Source organism: Rattus norvegicus, chromosome 2 (genome assembly GCF_036323735.1).
Source record: "Rattus norvegicus strain BN/NHsdMcwi chromosome 2, GRCr8, whole genome shotgun sequence".
Taxonomy (NCBI): Eukaryota; Metazoa; Chordata; class Mammalia; order Rodentia; family Muridae; genus Rattus; species Rattus norvegicus.
This window is the reverse complement of record NC_086020.1, coordinates 24,661,728-24,674,194: the sequence shown is the minus strand read 5'-3', so window position 1 is coordinate 24,674,194 and position 12,467 is coordinate 24,661,728. Positions and strand designations below refer to the sequence as shown.

Below are 12,467 nucleotides of genomic sequence, written 5' to 3'. Positions count from 1 at the left end.
CCACCTTTCAGGTAGATGTTAACGGCAAACTGAAGTGACCATCTGCACTGGGCACCGTCGAGATCAAAGTACTACTGCATGGTTCCTCTGAACAAACGCCTCTGTTCTGACACTGTGCGTATTCTACTTGAAATAAAATACAGAAACCTCACTCCTTAAGAGCTATCCACTTGGTAACAATATTTGGAGGCAAGGTTGTTATCTGACCATACGGAACCAGCCACTCTCAGGTGCATGTAAATCCTTCACCTCTCCAGATTCCTGAACTCTATCTTGGGTAGAATGCCCAATTTACTTCAGTGCACACTTGTTTACGTTACAGTCCGACTTCTCACTCAGGAAACACTGTGCTGTCTCCGTGCAAACAATTTCCTCTACTTTTCCAATAAGTACTGAAGTAAAGGATAGAAATAAAAAGGTAGAAACTGTAAATCAAAAGCTGCAATTTTATCAATTAAATATGAAGACGTGCCAACTTACGGGGCATTTATGTACATCTTTATGGTGACTTTTTGCATTACACAAACAGCTCAAGTACTTTTACAAAAACATTAAGTGATAAATTCACTTGAGAATAACAATGTACATGTGCACAAAGATATATACACACAAGTGCTACGTTGACAAGTGTGTGGGTTACCTGGTGCCCGTTCCTGAACGGAGAGTCGTAATTACCGAGTCATCCCAGACTTCAATTATATTTATACACAGATTGTGCATTTATAAAAACCTTACAAATAACTCTATTTTCCAGGAAGACATTGTAACAATTTAACACGTGTAGTAAGAAAACATTTTAAATTCTTAAAATCACAATTAGATAAACAATTCAATAATCATATGGCTACCATGAATAAAGAATTCTATGTATAAGGACTTCTCAATCTTTACATCTGAAACAGTAACATGTCCTTCCAAGCATTTGCCTAACGGAGAGTTTATAGCTGTCTTAATGCAAGGAAAGTAAGTATTTTTGAAGTTTGATCTAAATCCACACACAAACTTCAATCAGTACTTTGTCAAGAAAATCTCTAAAGTATTGTGAAGAATTTAGATCTCCGCTCAAATCATGTAAGATGGGCAGATGATCTGAGGTGTTGTTTCCAAACAGATGGTTGACTACATTTAACCAACACTGTTCCAGAGACACAGCATACTATGCAGACTGTATAGACTCCTATCAAAGACCCAGACCTCACCCTCAGGTCACATACTGGGACCGCTGTCACGGAGGAGAAAGTGAAATGCAGTAACTGAGAACAAATATTTATATATTTTTCTCAAGGACTATTAACACTTACCTTTGCCATGGTAACAGCCCATCTTGCTTTAGAAATAAAACACTAAGTATTTTAGAAGCAGATCATAAGATTCCAGTGACTGGGACAGTCAAAGTGAAGCAAACATTTATCCTACCAATACCTAGGAAACGTATACATGAGAAGGCCCAGTCCCACATTAAATGCTGTAACATTTATATATTTCATTTTTCTACTGTATTTCATTTTAAAATGCAAAATATTCACATTTAAACTTCATACAGAAATGATTCTCTTACTTAAGAAAACAAATTCTGTAAGTTACCAAGGGAAACTCAACAGAGGAAACCCTTGGGACTCAGTCAGCTGAATCTCTCTCTTCATAATAGAGTCTAGAGAAGTCACTGAAAGTCTCAGGTGTGTGTTAATCATTACGTCATCCTAACTGAATTATGGTTCATGGGTGAAGTTAACGGTTTAGATGATGTCAATTCAACTTCTTATACTGTAATTACTGCATGATTTCTGACACGCTTAGTATGATGTCCAATGCTGAGAAGCTAAATCTGGGCCTGGGACACTACTCCTGCTGATATATTGTCCAATATACAGAATCGTGGTGTTCTCCTCTCTTGCCATCCCAAATAACTTCTATCAGATATATTACCACTGAAATAAAATGTCAAAAGAAAAAGATGTTTACTATCTATCAACAGTGCTATATAAAATAATACGATCTCAGTAGAAGTGGGGTTTATGAGCAAAATTTATGTTGCCATCCCCCAACACATGCACACAGGTATACACAAATGTCGTATGCAGAACTGAGGTGGTATTAACAAATTTGCCACTCTTACTTTTCCCGTGTTTCTGGGCATCTTTCTCAGACCAGGGGAGACTGTTACAGATGCTTAAAACTGGAAACATTGTTTTAAGCAAGCATGGGCTTTTGGTTCTCATGTCAGAGAAATGTAATACACCAAGAAGGGAAAACTACAAAAGACTAATTGGCATTTGTTAAAATGCGTGACTATTGTCTGAACACACCAATCTCCCCTCTCTACACCACATATTCGTGAGCTACTTGCCTCTGTTAATGTCTCAAGCAAAGGAGAAAGAACTACAGCACACGAAACACAACAGGGAACAGTGTCAAGAGAACATTCAGATGTCGCGTGGCTGTGATCTGTAATACTGCTTGTGATGAACAGTAATAATCAAGGAATGAAAACTGAAAACGTTTTCCTCAGGAAAACTACCACCAGTACTATATACACTGTGCAGAGACGACAGCTGTGAGGCTGAGAAGGGAGAGCTGTTCAACCCTTGCATCTTGTCTCCTGGGATGGAAGGCAAGCATGGAGAAGCCGTAAGCTAACCCAGGTCTGATATACTGAGAACTGTGCACAGTCCCTGCCGAGGGCACAGCCCCAGGCTGCCGAGGGCACAGCCCCACAATGTGGAGAATGATGTAGACAGCTGTGGGGCTACTCACATGCCAACGTGAACTTACTCCACCTGCTGTCTTCAAAGCTCAAGACTGTTTACCTGAATGGTCCTTTCAAATGCAACCGAGTTCCGGTGCCTTACAGAACATGAAAAGAGAGGTGGAACAAATTTTCTCTATTTAATTTCTGTAGGGACAGGTGTGTCTGAGTGCTTTCCTCGGCTGAAGGGGAACAGAATTTTTCTCTAAATTTCTGCAGGGACAGGTGTGTCTGAGCGCTTTCCTTGGCTGAAGGGAGCAGAATTGATTTGTTAGTCTTTTGGCAATCGAGAAATCTTAACCTCAGATTTTTAGCCGTGAAATTCCTGTTCACTAGCAATTGAACCCAAACTGGAATATTTTCAAAGGAGCACTAATTTGCCCATTAAGTTTGTGGTTTTACGAGATCAGTGTACCCAAAAGCCTTTTTTTTAAAACACAGGGCATCTTCGCAGTAAGACAGTCAGATGGTTAAGAACCACACAGAACTTAGACTGACTTGAGCTTTCAAACATTAGTGCGTTAGGGAGGGCAGGAAGAGGAACAGGATTCATGCTCACAATGATTGCCCAATCTCAGATTTGATGGGTGCATGCCATGTCCAATATATGTGAGTATTGCTGATTTCATCATTATGTGCTGAAATATGCAAAAAAAAAACAAAAACAAAACAAAAAAAAAAAACCAAAAAAAACCCCCAAAACCTCTGGCAAGCAGCATATACATCAAGACAGCATGAATGTGTCAGTCCCGGTAGAATGCTTAAGAAAATGTTGGCTTTTCTTACCAGGAACACAATAAATGTTAAATAATTAAGATCTACATAAAAATCAATGTAGTTTTAGTGTTTACCCTTTGGGTAACAAAGTTATCTGGCTAAAGAAATTAAGCATTCTTGTATTTTCTAGTTTGTGAATGCAGTTTTATCTTAAAAATAATTTTTACGGTTTTAATGAATTTACAAATTGGGACCAGGTATTTTTAAAACTGAGTTCCAAGAAAGTAAGGAAATGAAAACAAAAACAAAACCATCTTACTTCTTAAGAAACAAAACAGGTTAGAAGTAGCACACGCTGCTTATATCATTATTAACACGCCATTTATGTCATTTATATTCTAGAACTATTCCCAAAGAAGGGCATGCAAAATTAGTTCCATGATTTTTGTGTGTAAGAGGAATCATTTGCTTCCCTTCTCAGAACACAAATGACAGAAAGGAAAGGCTGGTCGTGATGGAGAGCAGAGTGAGCAGAAGTCCAGCACCCTAAGACCGAGATTACTGAAAACAGTTTAACTCTGGTAAACTGTGGTTTATGGTCGTATAGAGAGTGAAAGCTGCCACTGATACCTGTGGTTCAGGTGAATGCATGAAGCGTCATCCTCAGATTAGCTCCACCTGAAGGTAAAGACTTCCTGTGCCAACTGCCTGAGACAGGTTCCTGTAGTCTGCTGGTACAAGGCTGCTCTCTGGTGCAGTTGTAGGCCAACGCTGTGCTATAAACTATGACTCATAAGTGTCACCTAGATCTGCAGGGTAAGTTAATTCTTTATCCTCCATGCTCCCAGCATCCCTGTAATGCCCAGCCAAAACTGTCCATTTTCAGGAAGAATGAATCAATGTGGATTTGAAAGAAATTTGATCATCTAGAACCACGTGCAGGCAAACAGTGTCAACATTTATAGCCCCAAAGGAAAGGGAGGTGTCCTCTCCCGTCAGGCTGGGCAGTACTCGCTAGCAGGGTGGAGATCAGTGGACATTTGTACCTCAGCTAGACCAGCAAGGATCATAGAGGTCTCTCTTAGAGTATAAAATAAACTCTCTATGCTTTTCCTATGGGGATTTAGTGTTTGAGTACAGGATTAAATGTAATCCCACAGATGAGGGAAATGCCATGCAGCAGGGCGCTTTTGTAAGGAAGATAATTAAAAACTGTCTCTTTACTGCCTTCCAAACTGTCAGACACACAATGGAGATCTAGCCAGCTGCAGTCAACACAAGTTATACAGATAATCTGCCTCCCAGTGCAAGTCCTCTGACCCCAAAACAGAGTGGACAGGGCACATACACTGCCAACTGAGAGCAGGGACATCAGTTCTGCTCCAGCAGGCAAGCTACTGGGTGAGAAAACCAGAAACGCTGCAACCCTCCAGTGTTCTCATTCTCTGCTCTCTGCCCTGAAAGCCTCAACCATGTCAGTGTGTCTGTCTGTTTTCAAGTGTCTGGAAATGATCATAGGAAATCTGAATAAAAATACAGTACCATTCCTCACTGTATATTATTAAAATTTTACTTCTAGATCCCTGGGAGAAGCTGAAACTCAAACAAGTGGTTTTGCTATCACTTTTGGATTTTATTGTGTTTAAGAATGTGTGCTAAAAGTATGGTAACCTGTGTCACTTTATTGCTACAGTGTAGGTAACTTGAATTAGCTAATCATTTCTGCATCATTAAGACAAACAAATCAAGAAGGAACTCAGTTTAAACAGTTACTGCAGAAATGTACTGTGTGAGGCCCTGCATTTTCCTTACATACAAAGCAGCACACTACTCTGCACAGAAGGGAACAGAACGCTTGGTTGGACATGAGGACGAAGACACTGTCTCTACTCGGTACACTCTGGGTTCACAGGCAACTTGCTTCAGACACAGTGAATGAAAGCTCTCAAATAAGCAATTTTATTCCTATCCATGATTGCAGACATTTACAAAACCATAACATCTGAGTTCACCTTAAAAAATAACTTATATAAAGCAGTGATGTACACAGCACAAAATAGTTCAGGAAGGGCAGGAGCAACCTTTAATAATTAAAATGTAAACGTGAAAAAAAAAGGATGGAATAAAAGTCCCTACTTACTTCTACTTAAGATGTCATGTGATAATATCTTACAATGTCCTGTGGGTCAATGCACGTATGCATATATGTGCATACAGATCTGCACATACGATGCATTCTCTTCCCCACACACACACAGATAATCACCGCAGTTCAGTTGGGGCAGCTAATGGGCAGCTCCGTACAGTTGCTTGAATCACGTGTGGACCCGCTTTCTTCTCAAAATAGGGGAGAGAGCAGGAACTAAAAGGTGGTCTGGTTGTCTGAGATTCCGTTGTCTAACTGTACACGATGAGTAGTTTTCTTCCGTAGTAGTTTTGTGATGGGCTGACTCACGATGGTTTTCATGAGGGGACGCGGTAATGGATCACACACTCATGGTCATGCTAGGCGAGTACTGCAAGGACAGAGAAGCCAGTGCTTAAAAGTGATGCCAGTATGGGTCTCCTTGGTACAGAGGCCAAGTGATGAGTGTTGGTTTCCACAGACATTTAAGTACACACTTTTAACCTCAGGAAAATAAGGAACCGTAACGAGCTAGTGTATATGGCTTTACTTAATTTAAAATTTTATATTATTTCCTCTACAAAGCCTAATTAATCATTTCCCAGGACCTACCTAGATCATTATCCAGTCCTCAGACTCTCCTTCCAAGGGGTTTGAAGACAGTTGTAACAATCTGGGCAACTTAAGTTCAAGGATGCATCACAGTGAAGAAGTCTGAGGCCTAGCCTTTGCTAAAAAATAGCCAAGTGAGTGGGGGACTTCCCTGAACTCTCCTTTAGTTTGTTCCCTTTTATAACAGCCTTTCTGACAATATCAAGTCTGGGGAGGACTCAATATAAAATCCTTCAACTATGTACACGATTCAACACACAGAAAGTGCTCAGTGAACAGTCATGTAAGGAGGTCTGAGCAGCTCTGCTGAGTCTGTGAAAACACCAGATGCTCTGATGTGTTAACACAGAAGCCACACATGCGCGCACACGCGCGCGCGCGCACACACACACACACACACACACACACACACACACACACACACACACATATGGCGGCCAGGACTCCAGCTCAGTCTAGTGCACACAACTCAGCCTAACAATATGATGCAGTTGACAAATCACTTGGCTGAGGCCGTCCCTGAGCACAGCACAGCTCTAGATCATCTAAATAGAGATGACGCCTCTTGCAAATGCTAACAGTCTCCAAATGAAAATGGCTTCTAGATCAAAGTAAACACATGGACCCTGCAATATTTTAGTTTGATGGAAAGCCTGCAAAAAGCACTTCCAAGGATTTAATGTTATATAATGATAATGTCTCAGGATGAGAGACGGGTACAGTCCAAAGGTTGGGCTCCACACTGGGGAATCCAATAGAGACCTGTGGCTAAGTGGTCAGTGGGACATAACCTTTTAGAACGTTGGTAGAAAGGGGAAAGCGGACGATCCCAGGAGGCTGGGAGGGACGAGGGCACAGGCCGAGGTTCAGAGGAGCTGCAGTACGAGGAGCTCCCCGTGAGCGCACTGAGAGGGCCCGGCTGGCCCTCTAAACCAAATGCACTGTTCGCAGGGATTGCAGAGAATGCCATGGGGGAGGGGGTGAGGCTAGAAAAGGGTGGCTGGGTCACAGGGGTGCTGCTCAGTCTTTAACACTGGCTATACCAAGAAGAATCTGTTTGTCAGTGAATAGCCTTGAGCTGTTTTAGAAGAAGGAAGCTAAGTTAGGTGGTTTACCTGACTCCTGTGTTGGACAGTAGGGAGCACTGGGCAGGAAGAAGAAAGGGCAGAGGGAAATGATGTAACTGTATTATAATCTCAGAGAATAAGAATGCATTCAACTCAGAAAAACAAGGCAGGATGAAAAAACCAACTCAAAATAAGAGCACCACCCATCATACATAAGGGGTTCCCTGGCTGGAGTGTGTGCACCCAACTCCACGGCAGTGCGACAAGGCTTCACGTCACCGGTGACTTCAGCACCCGACTCTATGGCAGGGTGACGAGGCTTCACGTCACCAGTGACTTCAGCTGCAACTTCTTACTCGCAGCCTTGGACTAAACATCAGTCACACACTAGAACTATATACAGTTACATATAAAGTACAGAATACAGTGATATTCAGAGACAAGAACAAGCAGGAAGAAAAGATGATGGGGCTGGAGAGACGGCTCAGTGGTTAAGAGCACTGACTGCTCTTCCAGAGGTCCTGAGTTCAATTCCCAGCAACCACATGGTGGCTCACAACCATCTGTAATGGGATCTGATGCCCTCCTCTGGTGTGTCTGAGGACAGCGACAGTGTGCTTATAAAAAATAAATATCCTGAGTTCAAATCCCAGCAACCACATAGTGGCTCACAACCATCTGTAATGGGAATCACCCTTTTCTGGTGTGTCTGAAGACAGCTTACAGTGTGCTTGTATATGATAATAAATAAATATTTAAAAAAAAATAAATACATACATGCATACATACATCATTTAAAAAAAAGAAAAGATGAGGGTGCGCCTCTACAGCAAAGTAGGCAGAGACATTTGCCATGCTTCCCACAGCCCTGAAGCTGATCTGAGGACAGGGACAGGCGTGTGTGGTCTGGCTGGGCCTGTGCTGATAGAACTCTACTCCATCCTGGCCAGCACATCAGGTGCCAAGTATGTGGCTTCTAAGTCCTTGAAACGGAGACTGGAAGTTCTGAAGTAAAGTTCCGTGTGTTTAGTGTTGCTAGATCACTGGCATTATTTCAGAATAAATGGCTTGCAGAGTGGTGCTGTGTCAATGACTGAAGCCGGGAGGTAGGATGGCTTCCTGCAGAGCCCCACAGGAAATGCTCCTGGGCTAAACTGCAGACAACCTGACTGTGCAGTCTGGGCAATTTGGATTTTCTGCATTCTAGAGTCCTTTCTTCCTAAGTATCATTCCAGCTCACTCATATATCACATGATGTTAGGGAAAACTGGAAGATCCTTTTCATTCTAAGATATGTTACCTAATGATACACACATTCTTACTCTGTTGTCAGGTGTTTTCTAGCTGCACGAGTCTTTGTTAAAATGAATAAAATATATAAAAATGAATTTTATATAAAATGTCTTGAGAAAACTTACAGGAAAGAAAAACATTGTTGATATATCAGGAAGTTAGAAGAAGTCACTTTGCCTATGAAAGAAACTGAAGGAAAAATATTAGGTGTAGAGAAACCGAGGGTCAGGAACCAGCTCCGAGAAATAAAACGCAGAGTTTACTAGAACCTAGTTAGGTAGATGTACTGAGTGGCACGCACAACTGCAGAGCGACAGGCACTGTCTCTGGCACAGACTGACGGGAGGCACTCCTGCCGGGGCATCCCTGGCCATGTCTCATGTTCCTGTAAGGCTGGAGATTGCTCACTGCCAGTTTCTGTTACTGAAACAGTTTTAAGAAAATGAAATGGAAGGGAATTATAAATTCTAGGAAAGCTCCCAGAATGGCAGCAAAAAGGAGCGTTTCCAGGAATCACCATCTTCCGAGTACTGACGACGTGGTTCACATTTTCCCAGAAGAGAGGGATGAGTGCTGAATGGCTGCCACAGTGAGAGACAGTCTCCTGGTGTATGGTGTGGACTCACGTTAGTGTGTGCGCTGTGCTGCACTGATACACAGTGACACACTGTATGGTTTGTACTACAGTGCTGTGAAGTCAGGTCCTACTGTCTGGGACTATGCAGTTAGTCTGGCTCTCTCTCCTAGGAGGATAAAATGGTCCCTGTAGTTATTGACAGCACTCTGTGTTGAAAAAAAGTAGAACTGAAGCTATTATTTTAAACATATACCTATTTTATCTGTTTCTTAAAGTATACTTTGAGATAGCAGGTCCTAACATGAACGTGTAGAGTCTTTTCCTTCTTATCACCTAATTAATGTTCTACGAAATCCGTTAGACATAGTCGTTAAATTTGCTGGAAGAATACTTTAGATCACACCACTTTCTAAATCTTGGTTTCTATAAATATTTTTTTTCTTAATGAGAAATAAGGAGTAGTTGCACTCCTCTGAATACAACATGAAGTAACTTAATGTTTCTGTGACCACTTAAAGTTTCCTAACAGTAGCAGCAGTGGACAGGGCACGCAAGTTGGGAGGTCTGTCAGTCAGCATGTCACTGTTGAATATTGTGGTCCTAACAGCACACCTGCTAATCTGATAATAGACTAAGGCCATAGGAAAACATTCTTCAAATTAATCCAACTGCTCTCATGTCTTTTGAGCTGTTTTTGTTTCTGCACCATGTAAAGCAAGTATTTACAGCATGTGAACACTAGGGGGCAGCTTTGTGTCTTGAATGAAGGAGTCTTGTTCATTTGACCCTGCCGATTGTGTTTGCAGTGCTAGCTTTGTGGATTTTGGCATGTTGTTTTGATGTAATTAAATCAAGTAGCATGTCGGGAGTGCGTGGGTTACTATCTAGTATACAGTGAGCACTGAACAGTTGTTTCCTCTGGCCTTTTAGTTTAACCTCTGGGGCAAGAGTAGCAGCCTCAAGCTGCTAAGCACACAAGCTCTACGCCTTAAAATCCAGACTGTGAACATTCAAACTGGGATCTTTGGGTTCACTATTTTCTCAGATACTGTACAAATAGAGTCACTGGAGAGACCTCATTCTACCATGTCCTTAAACCCTGTGCTTGTCAGCACAGAATTTTGTCTATCTTCCTCTCTATTCCCTTCTTGGTCTACTTTAAAATACATATTAAAAAAGTGTGGAGACATTCACATACAGGCAACAGGAAGTGCAGTCAAGGAACTCCACAACAGAGCACATGGAACTGTCAGGGGAAAGTGGGGCTGGGGACAGCAAAGAATTGGAGGGGAGGGATTGGGGAGACAGATTTGATCTAACATATATACATGTATAAAATTCTTGTAAAAACCGTGGTAAATTAAAGCAAGCCACAGATAAATAACAAAGACACCAGCTGCAGTTAAGTGAACTCGCCTTACTAGACAGACCAGAGGACCAAGTAGCCAGCAGGATTGAGTACATGTGTTCTCTAGACTGTGTTAGCCATCAATCGCCCTTGTCCCAACCCACTGTGCTCAGTCTCCAACCATCAACCAGGAAGAGGAGGCAGTGTCTTTGGCTGTTATCAGCTCATTTCCCTTTTGGGAACTCTCCTGCTAGAGCAGGAAAGGGAAGGAGGAGCCATAGAAAGCCTTGTTTTCAACTCTGCCCTGTAGTTTGAAGCTCCTTCTGAGTTCAGGGCAGCCTGGCCAGGAGATGGGCCAGGAGATGAGAAAACCAGATGCTCTCAGCCCCTCCCACTTCAAGTGTCCATTCATCCAGCTGCTCTCAGCCCCTCCCACTCCAAGTGCCCATTCATCCAGCTGCTCTCAGCTCCTCCCACTCCAAGTGCCCATTCATCCAGCTGCTCTCAGCTCCTCCCACTCCAAGTGCCCATTCTTCCAGCTGTTCTCAGCCCCTCCCACTCCAAGTGTCCATTCATCCAGCTGCTCTCAGCTCCTCCCACTCCAAGTGCCCATTCTTCCAGCTGTTCTCAGCCCCTCCCACTCCAAGTGTCCATTCATCCAGCTGCTCCCAGCTCCTCCCACTCCAAGTGTCCATTCTTCCAGCTGTTCTCAGCCCCTCCCACTCCAAGTGTCCATTCATCTAGCTGCTCTCAGCCCCTCCCACCCTAAGTGTTCAATCATGCAGGCAGCTGGCTCTTCTGCTGGGATTTAAGGGTGAGGTGGGTATTTACTTTCTGCTCTCTGCTTCTCTGCTCTCCTTGACGGGCTTTCTGCATTTGTGTCCCCTTTCTAAGGGCGAAAAACAGGAGTTCTGATGAATATGAAGGGGAGGGGAGGACGCCTCTTGTCCATGCACTTAGTTAAAGTCACGTGGAACTTTCAAAAGTTTACTTTTAATCCCTAATACCTCTTATCTTAGAAATATCCAATTTATGCCAACCCCAGCATTTATTTAAAAATATTTTAATTTAAAAAGTGATACAAGTTACTTATGCTACCACGTGATATTGTGATGCTATGTTGGAGAATGTTCAAACAGGGCTAACCACACCTATATCCTTAAATAATGCCATTTTTTTCGTAGTACAAACAATAAAGTTCTTCCTTTTGGCCTTTGTGAAAGACACGGTACGTCATCATCGTCTCTGCACTCTGCAGCTCCCTTCTTCATGTCTCTCCACAGCCCTGCCTTTCCTGATCCATCCCACTGGGCTCCAGCTTCTTGTAACTCACAGCTGCACCAACTGTGGATGTGACTTCAGGTGGGACCATGTACCCAAATGCAGGGGGGGGGGATTTAAGCAAGAGTAAAATTTGTTCTGAATACACAATAACCAAAAATAAATGCAAATTCAAAAGCAAAGGTGTCATGGATGCCAGCAGCTCTGGCAGCCCTCGCTCAGGCGGGTGCACTGGGAAGCTTCGGCTGTCACAGCAGCCCAGTGCAGGGTACGGTGTTGTGTATTTTGAACTGTTTTTGCCACATATACAAGTTTCACACAGTAACTTGACTATGGAAAACAAAAATATTTCCTCTAGTCATTCAAGTGTCAAATTAGTGTATGTTAGGATAGTAATTACCATGTGAGAATGTCTAATTTTAAAAATTTCTGCTTGAGTTGGTGACCTTAGGTTGCTAATAAAATGACTAAATGGACCTTTGTTTGGTTTTTGACAGACTTCCGACCATTTATGAGATGGTCCTAAGCATATACCAGCTTTTATCACATGTGTATGGGAAATACGTCTTTATGTTTCTGACTATAAAATACAAACCATTCAACTCTGACAAAGACAGCACTTGGGAGGCAAAGGCAGAAAGATTTCTGTGAGTTCAAGGCCAGCCTAGTCCAAATACAAGTTCCAGGCAAGTCAGAACTAC

At 42.5% G+C, this 12,467-nt stretch overlaps 1 protein-coding gene across 49 annotated transcripts in view; it reads right to left on the bottom strand.

The window, feature by feature from the left end:
• Window positions 1-426: 426 nt before the first annotated feature.
• The window catches only part of Ssbp2 (single-stranded DNA binding protein 2), a 288,275-nt gene continuing 276,234 nt past the window's right edge, over window positions 427-12,467 (bottom strand). For 40 of the 49 annotated variants that reach the window (XM_063282020.1, XM_063282022.1, XM_039103448.2 and 37 more), the window contains one exon: window positions 5,400-5,979. In XM_063282020.1, the coding sequence (XP_063138090.1) occupies window positions 5,950-5,979 (30 nt within the window). In that variant the 3' untranslated portion in view covers window positions 5,400-5,949. Of the gene's footprint in view, window positions 5,980-12,467 lie in introns of all 49 variants that reach the window. The other 9 variants (NM_001399027.1, NM_001399028.1, NM_001399029.1 and 6 more) reach the window with 1 other exon arrangement.